Source organism: Ursus arctos, unplaced genomic scaffold, assembly GCF_023065955.2.
Source record: "Ursus arctos isolate Adak ecotype North America unplaced genomic scaffold, UrsArc2.0 scaffold_14, whole genome shotgun sequence".
Lineage (NCBI taxonomy): Eukaryota > Metazoa > Chordata > Mammalia > Carnivora > Ursidae > Ursus > Ursus arctos.
This window is the reverse complement of record NW_026622808.1, coordinates 10,468,779-10,493,679: the sequence shown is the minus strand read 5'-3', so window position 1 is coordinate 10,493,679 and position 24,901 is coordinate 10,468,779. Positions and strand designations below refer to the sequence as shown.

Here is a 24,901-nt window from a genome sequence, read left to right as displayed (position 1 = left end):
CCGGGCCGGGGTGGTGATAACGCGTCCCACGTGAGTGACAGAAGGCAAGGGATGTCACCTGCACAGGGCGGCTTACTCGAGGGACACCAGCACATGTTCAGAGCAGGGCTACCCCATCCCCCACTGCCAGGCTTGTGGTTCCAGGTGCTCTTCAAGGACCTGCACCTGGCTGGCTCTGGTCATAAGGGGGTCGGGTCTGCGAGCCAAACAGCAGGCAAAGGATGCCGGGACGGAGCAGCTGCCTGTGGGAGCAGCCAAGACGTCTCTGGTTGCGGTAGCGGTGCGGAGAGGATTAGGTGACAGTCCCCTAACTCAGGCCGGAACTAACACCCCTCCCCCCTCCCTCCCACACCCTGGCCTGCCCCCCTAAAGCCTGCCAGAGCTCAGAATAACCCCAGGAGCAGACAGCGGGATGGCAGGGGCTCTGCTGGGCGCACTCCTCGTCTTGCAGCTCCTCGGTAGGGGCAGGGGTCGGGCCCACACACGGGCCCCAGCGACGGGGCAAAGACGAGAGAAGCAGGCTCGGGGTCTGGGTCAGGAGACGGGGGGAAAGCACACAGCAGAGCCCTGCGGGGACCCAGAGCAGCGGAGAGGCCCCCCCCCCCCGCCCCTCCTCTGCAGCGAGCCCACCGCTTGACCCCATCCCCAGGTGGAGGTGAGGCGAAGAACGAGGAGCTGCGTCTTTACCACCATCTCTTCGACAACTACGACCCAGAGCGCCGGCCAGTGAAGGAGCCTGAAGAGACGGTCACCATCACCCTCAAGGTCACCCTGACCAACCTCATCTCCCTAGTAAGATACCCCCACCCCTAGCCCGGAGCCTGAAATTCCACTCCTGGCTGTGGAATCCCACTTGGAGCATCCTGACATCCCCCCCCCCCCACCGTCTGCAGAACGAGAAAGAGGAGACCCTCACCACCAGCGTCTGGATTGGAATCGTGAGTCAAATCTGGGGAACAGCGTGAGGACTTGGCCTCCTTCTCCGTCTCCTGGGGGGGCACCAGGTGGGGGACGCAGGGCACTCGCCAGTCCGCCCCCACTCCTTAGGACTGGCAGGATTACCGACTCAACTACAGCAAGGACGACTTCGGGGGTGTGGAGACCCTGCGGGTGCCTTCGGAACTCGTCTGGCTCCCGGAGATCGTGCTGGAAAACAAGTGAGCACGGGCGGCCGGGGGCGGAGCTGCACCTGGAGGGGGCAGGGCTTGCTCGGAGGGCGAGGGGGTCGCGGGCTCGGGCGGACGCCGTCTCTCTCGGGACCCGCAGCATTGACGGCCAGTTCGGCGTGGCCTACGACGCCAACGTGCTGGTCTACGAGGGTGGCTACGTGAGCTGGCTGCCCCCCGCCATCTACCGCAGCACCTGCGCCGTCGAGGTCACCTACTTCCCCTTCGACTGGCAGAACTGCTCGCTGGTCTTCCGGTGGGATGAGCGGCTCAGAGGCGGGGGCGGGGGGGCCGGCACCGGCACCGGGGGCGGAGCCGAGGCCGGGTCCGAGCTTCCCCGGTGCCGACCGGCCCTGCCCTGCAGCTCGCAGACCTACAGTGCCGAAGAGGTGGACTTCGTCTTCGCCGTGGACGACGCAGGCGAGACCATCAGCAAGATCGAAATCGACACCGAGGCCTACACTGGTGAGGCCTCCTCCTGCTCCGAGAACCCGCCCCGAGACGGGGTCCAGGGTGGGGACTCGCTGTGGCCCGAGACCATCGAGGCCGGGGCTGGACTCCTGCAGCTGGCCTCGACCTTGCCCCTCCCCCGAAAGCACTCTCGACGGTCGCGCCGGAACCGCCTTCGCCCCGACGGCCCAGACCCCCTGCGGCCCCACCAGCCGGGGTGGGCCGGCCACACCCTCTCCTCCGCCCGGAGCCCCAGGTGTGCGGCCCGGGGGCCGGCTGACCGCGCCTCCCGCCCCGCAGAGAACGGCGAGTGGGCCATCGACTTCTGCCCCGGGCTGATCCGTCGCCCCGACCGCGCCTCCGCTGGCGGCCCGGGGGTCGTCGACGTCATCTACACACTCATCATTCGCCGGAAGCCGCTCTTCTACGTCATCAACATCATCGTGCCCTGCGTGCTCATCTCGGGCCTGGTGCTGCTCGCCTACTTCCTGCCGGCGCAGGGTAAGGGGCGACCCGGACCCCCACCCCGGGCGCGCTGCGGGCGGCGGGGCCTGCTCTCACCGGGCGCTCCCTCCAGCCGGCGGCCAGAAGTGCACCGTCTCCATCAACGTCCTGCTCGCCCAGACTGTCTTCCTGTTCCTGATTGCGCAGAAAATCCCCGAGACGTCGCTGAGCGTGCCGATGCTGGGCAGGTGACGGCGGAGGGTCCCGGAGGGGACCCACGCGTGTGGGCGGGGCCGGGCGAGCACGGGGGCGGGGCCAGGGCCACATGACACGGGAGCAGCTCCGCCTTCCGGGCCCACCTGGGCTTTATTCGAGCGTGGGGAGGATCTGGGACTGCGGTGGGTTCTCGGGTACGCCGTCCTCCGCGCTGCTGCTGGACGCCACCTTGAGGTCCCCTGAGTATCTCTGCCGGGGGCGGGCCGGTTCAGTGCCCCCCCCCCCCCCGAGCCCCGCCGCCTCCGGCCCCCAACTCCTCTCCCCTCCATCCATCTCCGTCCTGAACTCACCGGTCCCCCAGCAGTTCCGAGGCCTAGCTGGCGCCTCCACTGCTGCAGGAGGGAGGCGGACCCCTGCAGGCCCCGCCCGCACAGGCACAGCCACGCCCCCTGCAGCACCAGCCGGGCACCTGCGCCCGCCGCAGCCCCCGCTTGCCGAGCCCCCTGCCCCGCGGCCTGGGCTACTCGGGCCAGCGCTCCGCCCGGGTCCCCGGCGCCTGAGGCTGGGCTCGGGCTGCCGGCGCCGCTGTCCAGTCCCCGCACCTCCTGCTGCAGCCACAGGGCTGAGATCTGCGGTGGGGCATGGAGGAGTTGGTGGGGATGCAGGGGTCTCTGCCCCCCCTTCCCCGCAGCCCCCTGCGCCCCACCTCGAACACGGTGGCACCGAAGCTCACGACGCTGGCCACGGCCTCTCTCAGCACCAGCCCCAGGGTGGGCTTCGGGGCGGGCGGCCCCTGCGGATCCCGGGACTCGAGCTCTCGGAACCTCTGCTCCAGATACTCGTGGGCTGCGGCCACAGCGAGTTCCAGGGAGGACAGGAGTGGGGGCTGCAGGGCCACCTGGACAAGGAGCAGGGGTGGCGGGGCCGTCGGGTCACGGGGCAGACAGATCTCACGGGGCCGCCCGCCCTGGCGGGGCCTCTGGCGTAGCCTCACCTCCGTGGAGCTGTGGAAGTGGTAGACCCACAGCAGGGTTTCCAGGGAGCTGGGGGTCCCCTTCATGGCCGCCGGCGGAAAAGGGGGCACCGGAGCTTCTCGCGCCTTCTGGCCCTCTGGGGAGGAGCCGCCTTGCCGTCGGGGAGGGTCGTTTGTGAGGTCACCTGTGGCGGGCCCCGCAGGTACCTCATCTTCGTCATGGTGGTTGCCACGATCATCGTCATGAACTGCGTCGTCGTGCTCAACGTGTCTCTGCGGACGCCCACCACACACACCATATCCCCTCGGCTGCGCCACGTAAGCGCCGGGTGGGCAGGGCGAGGCGCTGGGTGGGCGGGGACTCGAGCTCGCCCCGCCCTGCCGCCAGGTCCTGCTGGAGCTGCTGCCGAGGCTGCTGGGCTCGGGCGCGCCCCCCGAGGCTCCCCGGACCACCTCACCGCCCCGGCGCGCGTCCTCGGTGGGCCTGCTGCTCCGCGCTGAGGAGCTGATACTGAAAAAGCCGCGGAGCGAGCTCGTGTTTGAGGGACAGAGGCACCGACATGGGGTCTGGACTGGTGAGCAGGGGGGCCCGGGCGGGTGGGCGGGCTGGCTGGCACCGGCGGAGGCGGGGCGGGGCGGGTTCCCCGCTGATCCTCCCCTCCCGGGCGCCCCACCAGCTGCCCTCTGCCAGAGCCTGGGCTCCGCCGCCCCCGAGGTCCGCTGCTGCGTGGATGCCGTGAACTTTGTGGCCGAGAGCACGCGGGAGCGGGAGGCCTCCGGTGAGGTGGGACAGGCCAGGGGGAGGGTGGCGGGTGGTCACCTGGAGGCTCCAGGCCCTGGCGCCGCGGGAGCCGCAGCTTGTGTCTGCCCCCTCCCCAGGAGGTGTCCGACTGGGTGCGCATGGGGAAGGCCCTGGACAACATCTGCTTCTGGGCCGCCCTGGGGCTCTTCGGCGTGGGGTCCAGCCTCATCTTCCTCGGGGGCTACTTCAACCAGGTGCCCGAACTGCCCTACCCTCCGTGTATGTAGCCGGCTCCCCACCCAACTTCCGGGAGGAAACCGGTTTTGAAAAGCCCTCTGCTGGGCTCTGCTGTATCGTGACCCTTTACCCACCTCCGTAATAAATCCACTTTGCCAACCTCCCAAGAGTTGTGCGCGCGCGCACACGCGTAGGTCTGGCCGCCGGGCGGGATCAGAAGCCGAGGACGGTCCCCCAGAAACCAGCCCTCACCCCTCCATCCAGCCCTGCCCACGCACCCAGCTCCTGAGGCCCCAGGCCCATGTGACCCTCTAGCCCTAGGAGCTGCTTCGTCTTCTCGCCCTCAGTGAAGGTCCTCGCAAGCCCACGGGGATTAGGCCGCCTTGGCCGCCTCCTCCCTCCCAGCCCTGCTGGCTCACCCTGGCTGGTATCCAGGCCTGGCAAAGAAAACAGTAAAACAGGGCCCGAGATGGTAGGAGCTGGTTGAATTGTCTTTATTAACAAACGGAATCTCCAAGGCCACTACATTGAGGAGGGGCGGGGCTACTTGCTGCTCACACTATATACAGAGGCAAGCAAGGGGGTGCCGGGGGTGGGGACCGGGAGCTCCCTGCTCCCTCCCTCCACCAGGGAAGGACAGAGGCTAGAAAGAAATGGGGTTGGAAAGGGAGAAATGTTTTGGCTGGCGGGGTCCCCCCTCCATTCCCTGGGGTTTGGGGGGAGGGGAATCATTAAAGTGCTTTCAGAAAATGAGGAAATGGTCCCTGCCCCTGGAGTGGCGGGCGACCCCCCTGAAACCTAGGGCCCAGTGACCCCCCCCCCCGGGGTCTGGTACATTCAAGGGGGGAGCCGGCTCCCCTGACGTGCAAATGAAGGGGCCCAGGGCCCTGCCTGGTCAGCAGCAGTGGGGTACGGGGTCCACGCCCCAAGCACTCTCCTCTGAAGTGGAGAAAAGAGGGGTGGGGCTCGGCCCTCTTGATTCCTGGTAAGGGGATGCTGTGCCTCTCCCTGGAATTGGGACAGGCACAGTTTTGGGGAGAGAACGTGGGGGGGGGGGGGGAAAACAGGATGGTCACGTGATCACGAAAGCATCGGGGTCAGAGGTCACGTTCCCAGCAGGCTCCAGTGAATCAAACCAGTCAAAGCAAAAGCCCAGGGAGGGGAGAAAAGGGCGGCCTGGGGGGGGTCTGGCTGTGGGGCGGCTGTCCCATCACCAGTTCATGATGCAGTTACGGTTCAGCGTCATGAAGTACACTTGACTGCTACCCCCGGAGCGGACCGAGGCGAAAAACACCTGTGGGGTAGAAGAGGACGTCACCGAGGGGGGGCGGGGGGGTCTGGGTTAACTGGGAACGTGAGAGAGGGAAGAGCTAGAAACTGCAGAATGTGTTTCTTAGAGCGCCCCCCACCCCAGGGGCAGAGATGCTTGGGGAGAGGGCAGCCACAGACCTCCAGGTGCAGTCGGGGGGTGGGGTGTCTCAGACTGAAAGTGAAGGAAGGGCAGGCTGTGCCCCCAGGACCCCCTCCCCCCTCCCCCCTCCCCCCCCCCAATCCATCAGGGGACCTAGGGCCGCGGAGCCAGCCCCGGGCAGGACAGGGGCCTCCCCACCTTGTCGTTCCGCTCGCACAGGAACTTGAGCCTCTGGGCCCGTTTGTGCATGAAGACTCCGTCCAGGTGGCCTGTCTCCACTGAGCGGATCTCAATGGCTTTCTCGCCCCAGCCCATGATCTGGTTGGAGCAGATGTAGGCTGGGGGAGAAGGGGAGGGGGGCCGTGAGCGGGCTGCAGCTCCGGCAGCGGCGAGGGGGCGGGCGCCTCACTCACCCACAGAGGTGGGCATCTCTCCCCACTGCAGCACCACATCCTTAATGATCCGCCCGTAGGTGTTGACGTAGACGCCCTCGTCCTCGTAGCACAGCAGCATCTCCATGCCGTCGGTGTTGGGGAGGAAGATGATGGCGTGGGGCGTGATCTGGCTCTGGATCTGGGGACGAGAGGGCGGGCTGCAGGCCGGCACCCAGACCCCGGGGCTGGTGGCCGCGCTCCGCTCGAAGCCCCGCCCAGCTTACGTGCACGGGGATGTAGATGTCGTAGCTGTTCCCCGAGTCCACGTCCACGGCGTGGAAGCCGGCGCTGGAGCCGTAGATGACCTTGAGCCGCTGACCCTCCTCCACTGTCAGGTCGACCAGCAGAGGGCGGTGAGGGAGGTCGGCGAAGGACTGCGGAGGGGAGAGGGGCTCAGGGGACGCGGCCGGGGTTGCTGGGCCGGCGCTGGGCAGGTGGGGGGCTGCAGCTGGGGCTACCTTGAAGGCCATGAACTTGTGGTAGGGCTTGGGGGCCCAGGCGTACACCTCCACGGAGCTCTTCAGGGCGATGACCAGGAACTTAATGCGCTCGTATTTCACTGGGGGCGCGGGGGGGGGGGCACAAGCGTGTCACCGAGCGCCAATTCCCGTCGCCCAGCCTCTGGCTCTGAGGCTCAGCCCTGCAGCCCAGACCCCCTGCAGTGACCTCCTCTCACCCACGCGGTAGTGCCCGCAGCCCTCCATGTCCCCCACGGTGGTCCAGCCCTGCTTCTTCTCCACTTCCGGGTCATTGTGCAGAATCTTGTTCCGGAGCCAAGACAGGTAATACACCCGTAATTTGTTCCTTTTCCCTGCGGGCCGGACACACAGACCCTCACTGGAGGTCCGCCCCGGCCTCCCGCCCGCCTCCGCCCTCCGTGGTCCGCAGCCCCGCCTCCTCCCGGGCCGCCCCGCCCCCCGCGTGCCTGAGATGGTGATGAGCAAGTTGAGCCCCTCCAGCACGTCCATCTGCTGGAAGCGCCGCCGCCCGATGAGCCCGTACACCTTGCCCTGCCCGCTTCGATCCAGCAGCATCAGGCCGTTCTCCGTGCCCACCAGCAAGTTGACGCCTGCAGCAGGAGGCGGCCAGGTCACCCAGCCCGGTCCCCGCAGCCCGCCCCCGCCTGACCGGGAGCACAGGGCACACCACACCCCGCTCCTCCCCTCGCACCCCCGCCACGGCGCCAGGCTCACCCCAGAGGGCCGCACAGAGAATCTCTGAATTGAACCGCTTCTTGTACTTCCGAATCTCGGGGGTCTCACTGTGGGCGCGGGTGTTGGTGGGGTTCACGTTGACCACGGAGCCTTTCCGCACGTCGTACTGGAGCTGGTCCAGCCGGCCGCCCTCTCCCCCAACCAGGGCTGCGGGAAAGAGAGCAGGGAGAGGAGAGCTGCAGCCCTCTCCCCCACCCCTCCTCACCCCCACCCCTGCAGTTGGTGGAGGGTGCCTCTGAGTACTCAGCATGACAGGAGGAGGGTAGAGAAAGGAGGAGGTGCAGGGAGGGGTGGACACGGAGCAAAATCCCCAGCCTCAGGTGCCTTTTCTGCCTCCGTGGCCCTCACCTGTGATGGGGATCGTGTCCCCGCTGCCTCCGGGCTGGTAGAGCCCCAGGTCCACAAACATCGTGAATGAGCTCTTGCCAGGGGCCTTCACCAGCCCACGAGACTGGTACTGCGGGAGCGGGCAGCGATCAGGCGAATACTCGAGACCCAGGCCCCCGGCACCCCTGCCCGCTGCCCCACAGCTCGGGGCCGCATGTGCCCACTTACGTCGCTGCCGCCGTCCTTCGAGGGGGGGCTCTGGCCTTTGCCACTCTCGGTGGGCGAGTGGCTGGGCTGGACGACGTCTGGAAGGTTGGTGTAGCCGTTGCTGTCCGCGTGTAGCAGGCTGCGCTCCTCTTCCGGGGTCTAAGGGACAGAGGAAAGGCAGCCAGTGCCGGCGTGGAGGACGGGGCACAGCAGGAGCTCGGAATAAGGTGGGGGCGCACTCACGCGCTGGACCACCATGGTGCCGCCCCCATAGGGGGTCTGGGTGCCGGCTATCTCCTCCACGTCGTGGACCACCATGGTGCTGACGCTGTCCGTGTCTCCGTCACTGCCGTGGGAGAGAAGACGGCTGTCAGCCCCAGGTCCCGCCCACCGAGGGGCGCAGACGGAGAGGGAGGACCAGTGCTCTCCCCTCCACTTGACGCTGCCCCGCTGTGGGGGGAGGGGTGCCGTGTGCTGGCTCCTGGGGGAGGCCCGGGGACACCAGCCCGGACCCCGTGCTCTAGAGAAGGGAAGGGGAACCTGACCAGCAGTGATAGCCAGGGTCCCCCAGCTAGGAGAGGGAAAGCCTGCCCTTCCCCAGGGCACCCCCATACCGGGCTCCGGGGGTATCTCTGCTCCCCTCGGAGGGCTCGCCGTTGCTCTCCTCCTCATCCTCACTGCTTTCCACCTCCTCGCTGGAGGACGAGTAGTCCATGGCCTTCTTGGGAGGCCGCGGGGCCTCGTCCAGGGCTCGCTCTTTCAACAGCACAAAATCCTGGAGGGTGGGGGGGGGATGAATGAGGAGGGGAGAATGGGGAGGGAGGAAGCGGGTACAAAGGGAGCCAGAAGGAGAAGGGGCAGGCAACAGGGGGCTCCCAAGCAGGCCTTCTCACTGACCTCACCGATGGCGCGCTTATAGCTCTGGGAGAGGCCGCAGGGATGGAAAAGCAGCCAGGAGAGCAGGAAAGAGGTGAAGACAGGTCAGGAGCCGAGAAGTGCAGCCCGCAGCCCCTTTGCACGAGGTTCTAGAGGGCCCAGCTCCAGCACCAGGCTCCTGGGGGCTCCGAGGCCCCAAGCCCCCCCTTGCCCCGGGAGCAGATGCGGCCACAGCTGCCACCGGTGACTTACTGCGGGCCGGCCTGGTCGCGAACGGTGGTCCTCAGGCTTGGCTTTGTTCCCGGGGGAGAGCACGGGGGAGCTCTCCAGTTTGGAGGAGGCTGGGTCAGGCAGGGTAGGAGAAGGGAGGTCATGGACACCTGGTCACCCTCAGTGACCCTGGAGCTCCACAGCCAACCGTCCCCGACCCGGCCCCGAGGCAGCATCCCAGAGCAGGCCTGCCTACCTCCCACGCGGTTCCGCTCCAGCGAGCCGGCCTGCGGGAGGTGCCCGTGAGACGGGAGGGCACCTTCGGGGCGCTCCCAGCCAGGGTCGCTCCTCCTGAGGTCGGGGTTGCTGTGGGAGGGCAGAGGCAGGTCAGGGAGGCCGGTGCCCCCCTCCAGCATGGAGCTGCAGCGCAGAGAGGGGAACCACCACCTGGGGGGGGAGCCCGTGGCAGAAGTGAGGGTGGGAGGCAATGGGGAGGCAACTCCATTACCTACAGGCGTTGGGCGGGCCAGGGGACTGAGCGGGGGGCCCTGGAGGCTTGGGGGTGCCCCGCTCTGCCCGCCTTTGCAGATAGATTTGCCAGGCGGAGTTGCTGCGAGGTCTGTGGAGGGAGCACAGGGGTGCCGGGGGGGGGCGGGGCAGGGGTGCTGAGGTGACGAGGTGGGGCTTGCCCACCCCTCAGCGGGTAACCTGGCAACCTCCCTGTGCCCCCCCCAGCACCCCCGCCCGGGTCCCCATGCAACCCCACCAGGGTGCTACCTGGCGCGGACAGCCTGAGCGGGCCGGGCCCCTCCGGCCCCACTGGTGTTGAGGGCGGTGGCGATGGAGGAGGTCCTCTGAGGCACCTGAAGGAGGAGGGGGGATCAGCCTGTCGTGCCTGCGGCCTGCTGGCCACTCCTCAAATGGGTCCTCGCCTGGTCCCTGACAGGTGTTCTCCCCGGCTTTCCCGGACACGCAAACCGAGCTCATGGAAGCTCACGAATTTTTCACAATCATGAAGCGGGGACTGCGGCCCAGCCAGTCTGCCCCCGAGGCTCCCCAAACACCCTGGGCATGCTTCCGTTCCCTCCCTCAGCCCCGGGAGCAGGGACGCAGTCCCAGAGCAGGCAGCCCGCCGTCCCACCTGTACCCGAGGCCCAGGGCCCAGGGCAGGCGTCTGGCCCTTCCCTTCCAGCCCTGAACTGTCTCCACCTCGCCCGTTCCCCACAGCTCCTCCTCTTTCTGTTCCCTTGCTCTCTTCTGGTCCCATAGCACGGCCCTTACCTTGGGCGGGGCCTCAGGGTCGGGCCGGACCCAGGCTGGGGGGTTCGGGCTGGGGCCAGGCCCTTCGGAGGTGGGATCTGAATTCTGGCGGACGACGGCTCCTCGGGCGCCGGGCGTGGCAGTGGGCGTGGGGACGGCAGGGTCAGGCTCATGGGAGGCTGGGAAGGCGGCCAGGTTCCGGGTGGGCTGGTCCTGCAGGGACTGGGATCGGGGTACAGGCGCTGCATATGGCTTCAGTGGGACCCGGTGCGCCACCAGGCTCTGCAGGGAAAGACCAGGGAGGGTGGGCTGCCCGCTCTGTGGCGCATCCCCACCGGGGAGCGGGGGGCCTGGGCTGGGAGGAAGGGGTGAGGAAAGCCTCTGGCTTCCAACTGTCCGTCGGAGGAGAGGAGCTCTGGAAGTCCCGGAACAGGTGGGACAAGACCAGACTCACGCAGCGACAGACAAGTGGCCGTCTTTGCCCCCATACCCCAAGATCCACGACCCCTGCTCAGGGTGCGCGTGCGCGTGCACATGGCTGTGCCGCGGCTGTGCAGAGAGAGACTCCCCTGTCCGTGCGTTAACTTGGGAACGGGGAGAGGCTCACCTTGTGCGGTCCCTCCTGGGGCTCCACCGGCCTCTGCATAGGAGGAGTTTGGGAAAGGGGCCCCGGGGGCCCGGGGGAGGCCTGGGGGAGTGGGGGCTCAGGCCCTGTGCTGCTGGGCTTGGTCTTGGCCAAGGGGGAGTTCTGCTGCTTGTTCATCCTCGTTCTCTCCTCGACCTGTGGCGTGGAAGGATGCCTGACGGGCCAGCTTTGCTTCGCCGTCTTCAAAACACAGCCCCCCCTCATCGCACCTCTCTGGCCCTCTGGCCCGTGCCCAGCAGTACGTCCCCCCGGCCGCCCCCCCGCAGCGGTGGCGAGGCCAGCGGCAGTACCTCTCGGGCCCAGGCCGGCTTGTCGGCGGGACTGACGCCGCGGCCGTAGTGATACAGCGGCTTCCGGTCCCCGGGCGGGCCCTGCTGCTTCTGCAGCTGCTGCTGCTGCTGGAGGGACTTGAGGTAGGCGTGCTCCTGCTGCAGCTGCCTCTGGAGCCGCTCCGACTGCCGCTGCTCTTCCAGCTGCTTCCGCTTGTACTCCTGGGCCCAAGGGAGGGGGGCGGGCTCAGCGGGGCGCGGCCCGGGGCGGGCGCAGGCAGGCCCTTTCTCCAGCTGCCCGGACGGGAGGGGTCTTCCCCTGGCACCTGAAGTGTCCCCATCCCACTCCGGCACGGAGGCCCTGCCTCCGCGTCCTCCCAGAGGGACCGGGGACCCCGTTACCAGCAGCAGGGCCTGTTCCTGGAGCAGCTGTTGCTGGAGGATCTCGAGCTGTCGCTGCTCTTCCTCCAGCCTGTGACGGATATAGTCCTGGGGGGCGGGGGGCACAGGGCAGGGGAGAGGGAGAGGCGGGGGGGGGGGCAGCATTGCAGGACGGGATCGGTGGGGTGAGGATGAGGAGGAGAGCGGGCAGAATCAGAGGACAGATGGGGTGGGATGAGCCCCGGGAGGGCAGGCGATGAGGAGGAAGCCCGGTGGAGCGCCCGCGAAAGCAGGTGCAGGGGTGAGGAGTCAAGGACGGGGCAGAGAGATGGGGAATGAAGGCACAGAGACAGGAGGAGGACAGGAGCCAGGGTGGGGGTTGAAGGGTGGGAGAAAACAGAGAGAGAGTGAAGCTGGAAAAGATAGGGGGAATCTAGGCGACGGGAAAGAAGGGGAAGGGCTTCGGGCGCAGGGGAGGCAGGCAGCAGGAGCAGAGGGGAGGCGGGCAGGGAAGGGGTGAGTCCGGTGTGCGCTGGGGGCGCTGTACCTGCTCCCGCTCGGCCTGCCGCCTCTCCTCCTCCCGCCGCAGGGCCTGCATGTCCTCCCGCCGCTGCTGCTCCTTCTCCTGCAGCTTCCGCTGCTCCCGCTCCCGCCGCTGTTGCTGGGGGTGGGAACACGTGCTTTCACGCCTGCCCTGGACCCTCAGCCCCAGAACGGGGTGCCCGGCCTGCTGCTGGCGCCCGCTGGGAAGTGGACCCCTACTGGACAGTGCGGACACGTCTTCTCACTGGGACTGCTGGGGGACGGGGCGACTCCCGCCTGCTCCTGCAAGCCTCCCTGCCCCAGAGCCATGGGGGTCCCGGCGGCGGCTGCTGCCCCCGGAGGGCAGCCTCGGATGCCTTCTCTGTCCACCCCTCCACTAAGCCAGCCAAGCCACGGCAGCAAAGTGCCCGATAGCTAGACGCCCAGCCCCTGGCCCCGAACACCCACCCCGGCCGGGAGTGGCGTGGAGTGGGCCGCAGGGACAGGCTCTGGCCACAAGGGGGCGGCAGGCCCCCGTGCAGAAGCGCGGGGCCCAGGGCGGCCGCGCGGGTGCGGCCAGGTGTGTCCAAACTAGAGGGGAGGCCGCCCGAGGGGCCCCTCCAGCCCGGGAGCTCCCGGTGCCCTGCCCGTCCCTGAGAGGGGGACCCCGCGGCACACGGCGTTCTCTCCGTCCGCTGCCGGGAATCGGTGCGACCCTCTGGGCCCGGCTAGCGCAGCGCCTTGGCTCAGGGGCTGCTTTGGGGACAGCAGCGGGGTATCTCCGAGCACTTAGACGGTCTTCTTGTTAAGTCCGGCTCTCCACCAACTTTGAAATCATGTAATCGTTTCAACAAAAATCCCAATGTTGAAGGCCATATTTATACCTTCTCCTTCCTCGCCACGTCCGTCCCGCAAAATAAGGGCATCTAAGTACGTACGGATACAGATGCTCCCTTTTTAAATCGGTGATTTTAAAAAAACCACCCCTATTTAAAAATAAGACTACTAAAAGGTATTTCTCCCACCCGCCTCCAATTACTCCAAGTGACAAGACCGTACTTTCCAGCAAATCTAAGCCCAACCAACCAAAAATAAAAGGAGGACCTTTAGAAGGGAGTTCCAGATCAGACCACACGGCTGTTTGGGGCAAACGCCCAGGCCGCTGGAGCGTGTGCGGGGCCCCAGCGCCCTGACACCTGAGATCACGGGCGGGACGAACGGGAGGGGCTCCGCGCAGGAAGGGGGTGGGGACCACCCTCTCTGCGGGCCGCCGACACCCCCACGCGGAGGGGGCGGCGAGCCGGGGGGCGGAAGCAGGGACGCGGCGGGGTGGGGGAGGGCGAGCCAGCCCGGGCCGGGCGCCCACCTCCTCCACGCGCCGCCGCTCCTCCTTCTGCTCCTCGATGCGGCGCTGGCGCTGGTGCAGCAGGTGCTTGATGTGCGCCTCGGGGTCCCGCTGCTGCTGCTGCTGCAGCTGCTGCTGCTGCTTCAGGGCCTCCGAGTTGCTCTTGTTCTCCTGCTGCAGCCGCAGGAACTCCCGGCGCAGCGTGGACTCCCCGGGCACGTTCATGATGGAGCTGGGTGCGGGGCGGCACGGCGCAGGGGTCAGTGCGCGTGCGCGGGGGCAGGGCCCGTCGCCCCCGCCCCCCGCCCCCTCCCGCAGCCTGCGCCCCCCACCCCCCCACCCCCCGCTCCTCCGGCACCCGGGGCGGGTTCTGTGGTCTCCCCGGCTCTGTGCCCCCTACGCCAGGGCGCACGGCTGCCCCTCAGCCGGCGGTGTGGCCCACCTGGGCTCGCCCTCCTCTCCGTGGCTGTCGTCCTCCTCCTCGCTGCCGCTGTACTCATACTCCGTCTCCTCTGCGGGGGGGGGGGGGGGGGGGCGGCACTGCTGTTCCTTCACCCAGCGCCCCACACCCCACCCCGACCTAGGGAACCTTCCGCGGGGATGATCAACACGGTCTGCGTGGCGGGCCGCGCACCCGGTCCCCGTCCGCCCCCTTGGAACTTGGGCCCCTTGGAACTTGGGCCCGGACAGGACGGACGGAGCGGGGGTGGGGGTGGGGGTGGACCAGACGCCCCAGCCATGGCGCAGCGCACGCGCACAATGTGCACTTGCGGCCGCACCCGCTCACCATGGAGCCTCTCGGCCTGTAACAGGGTGGCCCCGGTTGGGAAGGTTGCCTGGGATCCGGGGGGCTGGGGGGGGTGGATGAGGACAAAGGCCTATGGGGCTGGGAGTTTGGGGAGAAGGTCTCCTCGGACCGGGAGGCCTAGGCGCTGGAGGGGAGGCGGGTAGGGGCGGGAGAAGCCGGGCTGCGGAGGAGGCCCTCCCTGCTGGCCAGCCACCTCCCTGCTGATCCGCTGACCTTTCTCGCCTCGCTTCTTCCGGGAGCGGTCGATGTGGTCCTTGAGCTGGATCCGGACCTGCCGCTCCGTGGGCTGGTCGCGGATGAACGGGAACTTGAGCAGCTGCTCGGTGGGCGGGCGGCTCAGGTAGGTCTTGATGAGACACGTGTCAATGAAGTCGGTGAACTTCTTAGACCTGGAAGGGAGAGAGCTCACACTGGGACGGCCCCTCGGAAGGGGGAGGTCACAGGCGCGAGCGGGGAAGCATCCGTCCAAAAGCCACCTGGGTTTTCCCATGGTCTTCTCCGCGTTCCAAGCCCCGCCTGGCCCCACCCCTCTGTGGTGCAGACCCTCACGGATTGCAGGGGTGAAGACAGGGGGCCTGGTCCAGGGACCTACCATTTCTTGGACTTGAGTCGGGGGGGTGGGTTCCGTGGGATGAGGAAGAGGGCTCGCATGGGATGCATGTCGCACAGAGCTGGCACATGGGGGGACAACATGAGTCCCTCTCGCAGCCATGCGGAGAGCTTCAAGGAGCCCCTCCCACCATGACCTCCAGTGACCCACCCCCCCAGCCCCTCTGGGGCTCCCTCCACTCCCAGGCTCCACACTTACGGGGGGCCCCCTCTGCCATCTCGATGGCTGTGATTCCTAGAGACCAAATGTCACTCTGCAGAGGGGAGAGAAGGAGGGACAGGAGCATGTCCCTAACGGCCCTCCACACCCACCATCCTCTGCACCCACCATCCGGGCCTCTTCAGGGCCACTTTCTGGTCTGCACCCCTGCCCGAGGCCCGGCTCCAGCAGACCCCACCCCTCACCGCCAGCACACCACCACACCTTCTCTGTGTCACCTGGCCCGTCCACACCCCCAGTGTCTTCAATCTACCCACCACCCCATCCCTGTGCTGCCCCGGCTGCCTCCATGCCCTGCCTCCTCCTCCATACCCTGTAATCGTAGGTGGCGTCAGGGTTCTCGTCACAGGCGATGACCTCCGGGGCCATCCAGTAGGGGGTCCCGATGAAAGTGTTCCGTCTGCCCACAGTGCGGTCCAGCTGCGCGCTCACCCCAAAATCCACTGGGAACACACGGAGGGAGGGGTCATAAAAGAGGGTCTTGGCGCTGGCAGGTGCATGCCCCAGAGGCAGCGGCGGTCCCTGCCTACCCAGACATTCCCTCACATCTCTGCCACCCCATCTACATCCCGAGCAGCCTGACCTGATCTCCCTGCATGGGGGGGGGGGGGAAGCAATGTGAAAGGGCCAAGGGACAGGAAGGAGGGGCCAAAATATCCCATCTCCCCAGGAGGACCTGCCCAGCACCTGGGACAGAGGTAGCAGGGGGGCAACTTCTGGAGTGATTTCTAGCAGGGGAGGGGATGGGGAGGGCAGGAGCAAGACTCCCAGCCTCTCTCATTCTGTCTTGGAGGTCAGGGGGCCGCATCTGCTGTGGAAGGAACTGGCTTACCTAGCTTAACCTCGGCATTCTCTGTCAGCAGCACGTTCTGCCCCTTGATGTCTCGATGGATCACTTTGTGGGCGTGGAGATGGGCCAGACCCTGAGGCAGGAGGGCAGGGGAGATCAGCCCTGGTGCTGGAGGTGTGCGAGAGCGAGGGGAGGGGGAGATGGGGCTGGGCTGCAAGGGCGGCCCCTCCCCACCCGGGAGCCCAAGTGCCCGAGGTGCGTGTCCTCAGAGGAGCAAACCCTGGAGAAGGCCCGGCAGCTGCAGGGGGCAGGTATGGTGCCCAAGGGCCCTGTCCCTGCCCCCCCCCAGCCCCCCAGCTGCCAGAGTTCTCCAGCACTGGCCTCCGCCTCCTCCCACCCCTGACCCGGGCCTCCCTGGGGCAGGGAGGGTTATGCCGGGGGCGAGGCTGCACCCACCCGGAGAATCTCCCTGCAGATGTAGGCGATGCAGTCCTCCTTCAGGGCGTTCCCTTTCGTGTTCTTCACCAGGTCTGTCACGGAACCAGCACCACAGAACTCCATCACCAGCTACGGCCCCAGGGACGTGCAGGGAGTTGGGGGGAAGCAGCCGTCAGGCAGGGCCTCCTTCCCCGCCAGCCCCCTGGAGGAGGGCCAGAGGCCTTGGGGCCACAACTGGGGTGAGCCGCGGAGCAGGGGGGAGCTGAGGAGAGGAGAAGGCTGTGCAGGCGGGAAGACAGGGCACGTGGGGCTGAGGGAGACCGTCTGGGTCCCAAGGAGGAGCCCAAGGAACCCTGGAGACTGCAGACAGAATGAGGTGTGTGCGCATGGTTTCCTGGGCGAGGGGCCCGAGGCTTTCGTCGGCGCCCTGTGGGGACCCACCGCCCGAAGCCACAACGGCAGTCCCAGAGTGCGGGCTGGCAAACTTTGGCCGGTGAGCTAAGCCTCGTTTTTACATTTATACATGGTTAAAAAAAATCAAACTAAGAATCCTATAAAATTCAAGTTTCAGTGTCCTAAATAAAGGCTTCTGGGGGCCCACCGACATTCCGGTCCCGTTCATATGCGCATGCCTGTGGCTGTTTCGGGGCTCGGCGGGTGCGGTGAGGAGCCGTCACAGGCCTTACGGTCCACAGAGCCCCGAATACCTGCTGCCCAGCCTTCATGGCAAAAGAAAAGTTGGGCAACCCCTGACCGAGGCAAGACAGGCTAAGAATGATTGTCCAGGCCGGCCTGAGACAGCGCAGCACGCCGTCAGCCAGAGAGCTGCAGGAGGGGTCCTGGGAAGACCCCGGCTCGAACCGCGGAGGCCGGGCCACGTCAGCGCCCCGGGCACTGGAGCCAGTCCTCGTGTTCCACTGTATTTTCCAAAAGCCACTTCTGATGCAGAAAGGCCGGAGGGAATGTGGCACTCGCACATGCAATAAAGGGAATTTGTATGCCGCACATCTGCCCCCCCCAACAAGCCCAGGGGAAGGACAGGGGTCCCGCGTGTCCAGCAGGGGGCGCCCCGGCTAGCGCCTAGCCTCTGGTCTCCCCGGATCCCCCTTCACCAGCCGGCAGGTAACCGGGGCAGCGTTGCCGCGCTTCCTCTGGGCATATTCTGTGTGTGTGAGCACCCTGGAAACGGGGCCGTGACTCACGCCTATCTGCGCAGAGTACACAGAAGGTGCTCAATAAGTACTTGTCTGGCAACTGGTGGGAGGGGAGACCCAGCATGAGCCCAAGCCCGCGTGCCACGCTCCCTGGCACTAACTCCCGGGGGCTGGGCTGTGGAGCAGAAAGGGCGAGGCTGGGGAATGGGCCCAGGCCCGGGAGGGCAATGACTCTCAGGAATGTTCTGGGCCCGGAGGGATTTGGGGGAGGCCCAAAGGAGCCACAGCGAGCTCTGGTTAGAGGAGTCCTCCAGAAGGGCTTGCGCTCTGCCAGGAGGGTCCGAGCCCTGCCTCCGCACACGGTACTTGGGGCCGTGGACACACACACCCCCCACCGAGCTGTGCGGGGCGGGGGGGGGGGGGAGGCAGGACTGACGGACTCACCTGCCCCAGCATTTGCTTGGTGACAATGCTCCCTGCTTAGTAAGTGTGGGCCACACACAGTGTGAGCCCCTGCTCAGGGCACGGGCAAACCCCAGGACCCCGGGGCTCCCCCAACACTCAGAGGACAAGAGGCCACAGTGTGAGAGTCGGGAGGCTGTGTAGACTGAGGGAGGGCTGGGGGCCGTCTCACCCAGAGCTGGTCGTCATTCCCGGGCGGGCTCTTCTTTATGAAGGCCCCGTAGTAGGTGGCGATGTTGCGGTGGTGAGAGTATTTCTTCAGCATGTTGATCTCCTGTTTGATCTCCTCCTCCTCGTCCTAGGAGAATGGGAGGGCTGAGCCCGGGAGCCCCCAGCCCTCCTCAGTGCCCCAGCCCGCCCTCTGCCCCCACTGCTGCCTACCTCCGTGACGTCCATGACCTTGATGGCAGCCAGCTGCCCAGTCTTGACGTGCCGACCCTGCGGGACAGAGAGCCGGGCGTGCAGGTCTGAGGCTGCGTCCAGGGACGGCATGAGTCCGGGACAGGCCGTGCCTTCTGTTTTCTGTCTTAGAAAGTGTCCCCATGGTGACTGGACACTTCATTTATGGGTTAGTCACAGGGGCAGGCAGAGGCCTCCAAGAACGACCATGGAGCCTGGACTCTAAGCACTCAGCTGGATCAAGAGGAAGGGTCTCTTCTCCTAAAACAGCTGAGGGAGGTGAACAAGGTTCACCTTGGTCCGGACTTCCCACAGTTTGAAAGCTAGAGCGGGGAGTGAAAGAGATGCTCTCCCCCTTGGAGGGAGCTGGGGGGCTGGGGGAGGGGCTCTGCCTCTCTGGCACCTTCTATGTCAGACACACTGGCTCATGCTCCCCCCTCCCCTCCGGGAAGCCTTTCCCAGAATCATCCCCGTCCAAGCCTTTTTATTATTATTGGCAGGAAAGAATACAGAGTTGGGATTTTAGGGAACTCTGGGACACCCAGAAGGCTGAACGGCCTGTCGATGCCCCATCACCAGCGCTAATGGAGAGTAAATTCTGGAGTATGTCCCTGTCATTCTCCCTCCTCCCCCCTCATCCCTCGGACATTCCTCCGGGAGCCATCCCAGCCTTGGACAGAGAAGTCCAGGCTTCCTGGGGAAGGGGGGGGCAGTCCCTGGGTCATTTTTGCCCTCAGCAGTCATTCAAGGCCCCAAGCCCAGAGAAGCAGTAGAACGCAGAGCTGCTATCTCCATGGCAACAACCAGGCTGGTGATAGGGGAATGGGGGAGGGGGCGCACCTTTCCCCCAAAGCTTACAGGGTGGTCCCTGCGATCCAGGAAACAGCCCCTGAGATGCAGAGACTGGTGGAAAGGCATAGCATCATGTCGGGAGATGCAGAAGGCAGGCATGTGCCCTGGGGTCTCCAGCTCTGGGGACAGCATCCACCTGGAACATCTAACGTGCCCCTCCCCCTCCTGGTGGGACCCGTGGGCAGGCCTGGGCAGGCCAGGCTAAAGCGACAGGCAACAGACAGGGGCGGCCCCCAGAGCAGAAGGCCAGAGCTCTGGCGCCAGCCCTGCTGCAGGCCAGCTGTGGGAGCCCGAGAAAACCACTTCCCCTCTGCGACAGGTCCTGGGGCTCCACCAACACCAAGGCTGGGCCTCCCTGCGGTCTCGGAAGAAGCCAAGGCTTCACCTGTGGCCTGAGCTCTGCTCTGAATTCCCAGGTGAGCCCCGACAGACACGCACACACATACACACGTGCACACAGACACACACACGCGCACAGATACACACATGCACATGGACACGCGTGCACACAGACACGTGCACGCGCGCACACACATGCACGCACAGATACACACACACGCAGAGACACAGGCACGCATGTACGCGTGCGCACACACAGCCACTCTTGCCACTGCCCACACCTCACCCGGCTCCAGACCTGCTCCCGCTGCACCCAGGACTCATGGAGGCTCCGTGCACAGGCCAGCAAAAACACCCCACGTCCTGGGCTTCCTTCCCCATTACTTCCACCCTCCTTGCCTCTCCCAGGCCCTCGCTCCCCTCCCCCAGCCTCCCCCCAAGTCCTCAGACCCAGGGCCGATCCCACCAGCCCTCCTGAGGGCCCCACGGAGGAGCCTCACCTTGTACACCTGTCCATACGTTCCATTGCCGACCACTTCCACCAGCTCGAAGATTCCAGCAGGGTCCTGTGGGGAGGGAGGAAGAACAAGGGGAGAGAGGTATCCAGTCAGATGAGTGAGCACAGGGATATTACAAGGGGGCTTCGGGGGAACCCAGACCCAGCTGTGGTTCTCGTGGATTGGTTCAGAGTTCGTGTTCTACAGGAAAAGTCAGAGGAAGGGGAGAGATGACGGCAGTGGGAGCCCAGCTGGCCTTCTGGGCACGCCCGGGATCGCACAGGCAGCAACAGACTCTGAGAGTCTGCGGCCTCTGCCAAACGGCAATGCCCAAGCGCGCAGCGCGGGAGCTGGGGTCACCAGTAAGTGAGGCGAGGCCCGTGAAGAGCCTGAGACGGTGCCCAGCACAGAGTGTGTGCGCGGTAAGAGGTAACCAGCGCTGTCAGGACTTTTTAAAAGCAGGGAGGAGAAAAGCTAGCAGGAGGCCAGAAATCCAGAAGCTCCCTCCTCCTGCTTCTTTGCAGACCTCCTGGGCAGGAGAGCAGGTGACAGAGGGGGGGCCGCTGGGAGGGGAGGGGGGACAGAGCGTTGCCGGTTCCTGCGTTCTGGAGCCAGGCGGTGCCAGGAGGAGAGGCTCCAAGGGCTCAGACAAAGCCTCCAAAGAGGTTCATCGCCTGCTAGACCGAGAGCAAGCGGCCGGCACAGCTGCGGGGAGGCCACCCGCACCCTCCGTTTGGGCCTTCTTTTGGAGACAGGCCGGGAGGCGCAGCCCTACCCCCTCGGCCACCTGCAGGCCTGGCAGGCGGGGCAACACCACCGAGAACACACTGTCCAGGCAGCACCTGGGCCTTTGGGCTGATCATCTGAAAAGTATATAACCTGAAACTCCTTCCTCCCGATTTTGAAACCCAGGCTGGGATTTCTGGGAAACAAAAGAACCCTTCACCGCTCCTCCACGGCCACCAGCAGAGGAGCCTAGCGTGGACGGGCCGGACGGTGGGGAGAACCCAGCCCGAGGCTTCTGTAGGGCGTCCTCACTGGACGCCAGCTGTGCCCACTTTCCCGGCAAGGGGACCTGAAGGCCTGGCCGCGCAGCCCCCTGTGTGTGTCCCCTCTCAGAGCACGCGCCATCGTGCACCGTGTCTTTACTCGCCTGGAAACTCCCGGAAGAAAGTGCCGGAACCCTCTTCGCTCAGCGGCGTGTCCGGCACCCAGCCCGGGGCCTGGGACGCAGCAGCCCAAGAACAGCCCTCACCTGCTCCAGGGAATCTCGGGGGAAGTGTCGAGAGGCTCCCCGAGTGCTGCCCAGGGGCCTGGGCTGACCCGGCCAAGAGTTCTGTGATTCTGCGTGCAAGTATTAGGCTCCAGCCGAAGTTCCCCAACACAAAAACAGGCCGACAACAAAACCACCTTGCGCAGGTCTAACAAAACAGTGGGAGAGTGTCACAGCAGGGGGACCGATGAGAGTGGCCAGGAGCCTGGACCCCGCTCTCTTGTCTGCCTGCAGTCCCCCAGCCCCCCAGAAGGGCTCAGCCTCTCGGAGGCCTCCGAACTCGGACTGTTGGGCAGTCATTTCTTACGTCTGCTCCGCTCTTTCCGAGGCGGACAGAGACAGGACAGGGACTCTGGTCGTGAATTTCAGGAGGCTCCTTGTCTAACAGGGGAGGATGGGCCTGGGAGTCCTAACCATGTTCCCGCAGGCACCTCAGCTCAGCATGGACGGTTTAACTCTGTGATCTCAGACCCGAACCCGCCTCCTCCTCAGATGTGTGGGAAGAAAAGTCCTTGAGGTAGACACAATCCCCAGGTTCAGCTTTGCAGCTCCAAGCTGGTTTCCTGACCCGCAAACCAGGATGGCCGCACCTCCCAGGAAGAGCTTTCCCGAGAAGGAAGCTGAGACCATGCCTGTGACGGGTGTCATGATGCCCAGCCCCCTGCTCAGAACGCCGAGGCTGTGCCCTCTGCCAACAGCAGGACCATTTCCACACCTGTCGCCCATCCCTTCTTTCCTCCAAATGTCCCTGTTCGCCTCCCTCTCAGCTCCAGGGTGCCCCCGCCCCCGGGCTCGTGCCTCACCACGCCTCCGTCCTCGGCCCACGTTCACCCTCCCGACCTTCCTCTTGTGCCCAGAGCCAGCCTGGCCCCCGCAGCTCACAGAGGAGTCCCAACACCTCAGTCTGGTATTCAGAGTTGCCCCATCGTTAACCAACCAATAAATATTTTCTGAGTGAGTGTCTACACCCACCCTGGGCCCGCCTACGCCCTAATCAGGGGAAATCTGTAAGGCAACTTTCTCCTCTTTCATTTACCTGTTAAACATTTATTGAGCACCAACTAGGTGACAAGTCCTCAGTTAGGCGCAAACAGAGCTCGACAACACGTGTGCACATGGAAGGTCCAGGATGGACCTCGTGATTGACAGCCCAAGTACCCTGACGCGGACAGGCGGCAGTACAAGATTTTATGCCGAAAGAGCGAGCGAAGGCCCTCGAGCCACCAAGAAGCTGCCAGGCAGAGTAGGGGCCCCGCGAGTGCCCTTCTAGGGGGTCCTGGGCACCAGCTGTGTCCTGAGTGAACATTTAAGTGTTTGGGGCCTTGTCCTGCTCACACAGACAGAGGTTGGACTGGGTGGAAGGTCTGTTTCGTGGTTTCGGGGACAGACTGAAGCAGGCCGGCCTGTCAGGTGGGCTCCTGGAGGAGACAGGGGGACGGAGCCGGGCTTGGCAGGCTGGGTCTGCAGTCAGCTGGCCCCAGGAAAGTGAGAGTGAGGGGACCAGGCTGGGCTGGTGACGGCAGTTTGGTCTGGACATTGAGTTTGCAATGTTAGGGGACGTCAGGTGGTTAGAAACAAGGGTCTGGAGACAAAGACTGAGAGTGGACACAGGAGACAGGCATCCAGGGAAGGAAGAACACAAGAGCCGGCCTCTCAGAAACAGCCCTGTGCTCCATGCTGGACGGCAGGACAGACAGGCACAGAGGAAAGCAGCACCGGCCCCAGGCTCAGGGGAGCACGGGAACCTCTGCGGGGACTGAGGCCGGCGGCGGGTGCAGAAGGCAGGTGGCGGCGGGGCTGGAGGGGCCGCAGGCCAGGAGAAGTGGGGCCCACGGGCACAGCGCCATCTGGGGAAACTAGGCTGAGCGGAAGGGGAATCAGATGATGGGGCAGCAGGGTCAGACAGAGGGTTTCCAAAACAGGAAGGTCTCCCCTGCCTGTGGAAGGGAAGACGACAAAAAGACAGGAGATTGAGGAACCCTGCCGAACGGATTTTTTAGCCTGTATGTAAACTGCGTCCCCCGCGGGGTTACGTTCGCGATTCGGTGCGTCTGGTTTCTCCCTTACACACCTGAGGGTTCAGAGGGCCCCATTCCAATGCACGGATTTATGCACAGATCTGGCTTTGCGTGTGCCCTTCAGACGTGTGCCTGTCCGCGAGCCCGGGGGCTCTCTCCGCGGAGGGTCTACAGGTGCCTCTGCAGGGGTGCTCTGTGCGTGGGAGGCCCCAGGCAGCCTGGCCTGCCCCCCGCACGCGGGCCTGGCTCCAAGACAATGTGCTAGAAGCTTCCGCCAGCCCTTCCTCTGACTGCTCAAACTGTTGTCAGCCATCAGGTTCCTGTCTAGCCAGACGCCGGGAGGCGGGAATGGACGGGGATAAGGCTGCGGATAACGAAAGAGAGGAGGGAGAGAGGACGGGAGGGACTGAGAAGAGACACTGGTCTGTTGAGGCAGGAGGAAGATGAGGGAGCCCCAGGAACGGCTGGCAGCCTTGACCTTAATGACCACATCGGGGGGAAGACCACCTGCTCCGTGGGAGCGGGGCCCTGAGTGAGGTGGAAAAGCTGGGGAAGACAGGCCTTCAGGATACACGAGGGTCATGTGGGAAGACACCCTGGGACCTGGCTCCCGGGATTCCGAGGCAGCACGCAGGTCTGGGGCGAGGGGCCGAATCTGTCTATGAAACAGCCCCCCATCGCCTTCCCCGGGTGACTCTACTGTGGGTCGGTCCGGGGCCCCATTTGGAGAAACCCTGCACGTCAGGGGGGTACTGACAGATGGGTGGGGTGCAGGCCCCCCGGCAGCAGCTTCTCTGTGAGATGAACTACCATCCCCCTGTAACGGCCCCACAGCCCCTCCATCCTCACAGACTCAACTCACGCCTACTCTTCTCACGTTCACACGCTGACCCTGCCTAATGATGAGCTTTTCCTGTCCGCCAAGCCAAATCCTGTTTGTTTCAGGAAGTCTTCCCCGGCTACCCTAGCCCACCCCAAGCTGTCCCACCCATGAATGTCAACCTCGGTTTCACGAATTAATCTCACGGTGCAGACTGTGCGATTGAGTTTCTCAAGAATAGGACCACATGGAGACGTGCTTTTCTTTCAATAATCTGAGAGCAGGACGAGGCTGTTGACTCCTGCCACATCTATTCAACGTCATAGTGGTGGCTCTACCCAGCGTGATCAGGAAAGAAAAAGGAAGAAAAGGCATTTGGGTTGGAAAAGAAGAAGGGAAACTATCTCTGTGTGCACATGACATAATCACGTGTACAGAAAAATCCTAAGAAATCTACTAAAAATCAGAACCCATCAATGAGTTCAGCAAGGTTGCAGAATGCAAGATTAATGAACAAAAACCAACCCTATTTCTATGTACTGCAGTGACTAATCCAAAAATGAAATCAAGAAAACAATTCCATTTAGAGCAGCACCCAAAAGAATACATTTAACCACCGAAGTGTCAGACGTGGACACTGAAAATATGAACATTGTTGGAACAAGTTAAAGACCTAAGTACATGGAAAGATTTCCCATGTTCATGGATCAGAAGACTTAATATTGTGAGTCTCTACCGATCTGGTGCACTTGTATCAAAATCCAAGTGGGCATTTTTGCAGAAATTGGCAAGTTCGTCCTAAACATCAGACGGAAATGCAGGGGATCCAGAAGAGACAGACAATCTTGAAAAGAGAAGAACAAAGTTGGAGGACTCCCGCTTCTTGATTTCA

At 64.8% G+C, this 24,901-nt stretch overlaps 2 protein-coding genes across 14 annotated transcripts in view; one reads left to right on the top strand and one right to left on the bottom strand.

Annotated features, from left to right (window-relative positions):
• Nucleotides 1-198: 198 nt before the first annotated feature.
• Nucleotides 199-4,391, top strand: CHRNE (cholinergic receptor nicotinic epsilon subunit). 3 transcript variants are annotated; one of them, XM_044391714.3, is made up of 12 exons: nt 199-458; nt 650-792; nt 894-938; nt 1,048-1,157; nt 1,267-1,422; nt 1,531-1,631; nt 1,917-2,117; nt 2,194-2,308; nt 3,453-3,567; nt 3,638-3,824; nt 3,927-4,033; nt 4,129-4,391. In XM_044391714.3, exons 1-12 carry the CDS (start codon nt 413-415, stop codon nt 4,276-4,278), a joined length of 1,476 nt encoding a protein of 491 aa, XP_044247649.2. In that variant the 5' UTR covers nt 199-412; the 3' UTR covers nt 4,279-4,391. The 3 variants fall into 3 exon arrangements, with proteins under 3 accessions (XP_044247649.2, XP_057167353.1, XP_057167354.1); XM_057311370.1 differs by having other exon boundaries at nt 3,927-4,391; XM_057311371.1 differs by lacking the exon at nt 1,267-1,422 and having other exon boundaries at nt 3,927-4,391.
• A 310-nt stretch (nt 4,392-4,701) lies between these two features.
• The window catches only part of MINK1 (misshapen like kinase 1), a 43,412-nt gene continuing 23,212 nt past the window's right edge, over nt 4,702-24,901 (bottom strand). For 2 of the 11 annotated variants that reach the window (XM_044391708.3, XM_044391713.3), the window contains exons 2-33: nt 19,902-19,967; nt 18,193-18,249; nt 17,984-18,109; nt 16,214-16,324; nt 15,800-15,890; nt 15,280-15,410; nt 14,947-15,001; nt 14,731-14,809; nt 14,352-14,527; nt 13,773-13,842; nt 13,352-13,562; nt 12,011-12,124; nt 11,485-11,571; nt 11,104-11,304; nt 10,775-10,948; nt 10,189-10,449; nt 9,685-9,770; nt 9,416-9,526; nt 9,164-9,273; nt 8,950-9,077; nt 8,436-8,596; nt 8,065-8,167; nt 7,843-7,980; nt 7,636-7,744; nt 7,267-7,434; nt 6,999-7,142; nt 6,750-6,884; nt 6,532-6,632; nt 6,298-6,447; nt 6,053-6,212; nt 5,838-5,977; nt 4,702-5,522 (exon numbers count right to left, since the gene is read on the bottom strand). In XM_044391708.3, the coding sequence (XP_044247643.2) occupies nt 5,439-5,522; nt 5,838-5,977; nt 6,053-6,212; nt 6,298-6,447; nt 6,532-6,632; nt 6,750-6,884; nt 6,999-7,142; nt 7,267-7,434; nt 7,636-7,744; nt 7,843-7,980; nt 8,065-8,167; nt 8,436-8,596; nt 8,950-9,077; nt 9,164-9,273; nt 9,416-9,526; nt 9,685-9,770; nt 10,189-10,449; nt 10,775-10,948; nt 11,104-11,304; nt 11,485-11,571; nt 12,011-12,124; nt 13,352-13,562; nt 13,773-13,842; nt 14,352-14,527; nt 14,731-14,809; nt 14,947-15,001; nt 15,280-15,410; nt 15,800-15,890; nt 16,214-16,324; nt 17,984-18,109; nt 18,193-18,249; nt 19,902-19,967 (4,038 nt within the window). In that variant the 3' untranslated portion in view covers nt 4,702-5,438. The remainder of the gene's footprint in view (nt 5,523-5,837; nt 5,978-6,052; nt 6,213-6,297; nt 6,448-6,531; nt 6,633-6,749; nt 6,885-6,998; nt 7,143-7,266; nt 7,435-7,635; nt 7,745-7,842; nt 7,981-8,064; nt 8,168-8,435; nt 8,597-8,949; nt 9,078-9,163; nt 9,274-9,415; nt 9,527-9,684; nt 9,771-10,188; nt 10,450-10,774; nt 10,949-11,103; nt 11,305-11,484; nt 11,572-12,010; nt 12,125-13,351; nt 13,563-13,772; nt 13,843-14,351; nt 14,528-14,730; nt 14,810-14,946; nt 15,002-15,279; nt 15,411-15,799; nt 15,891-16,213; nt 16,325-17,983; nt 18,110-18,192; nt 18,250-19,901; nt 19,968-24,901) is intronic. The other 9 variants (XM_044391709.3, XM_026520766.4, XM_048226917.2 and 6 more) reach the window with 9 other exon arrangements.

Coding starts and splice junctions, on each gene's coding strand:
- CHRNE (XM_057311370.1), top strand. CDS start 413: ATGGCAGGGGCTCTGCTGGGCGCACTCCTCGTCTTGCAGCTCCTCG. Junction 793..893: donor TGACCAACCTCATCTCCCTA/GTAAGATACCCC, acceptor CACCGTCTGCAG/AACGAGAAAGAGGAGACCCT. Junction 3,568..3,637: donor TATCCCCTCGGCTGCGCCAC/GTAAGCGCCGGG, acceptor CCCTGCCGCCAG/GTCCTGCTGGAGCTGCTGCC.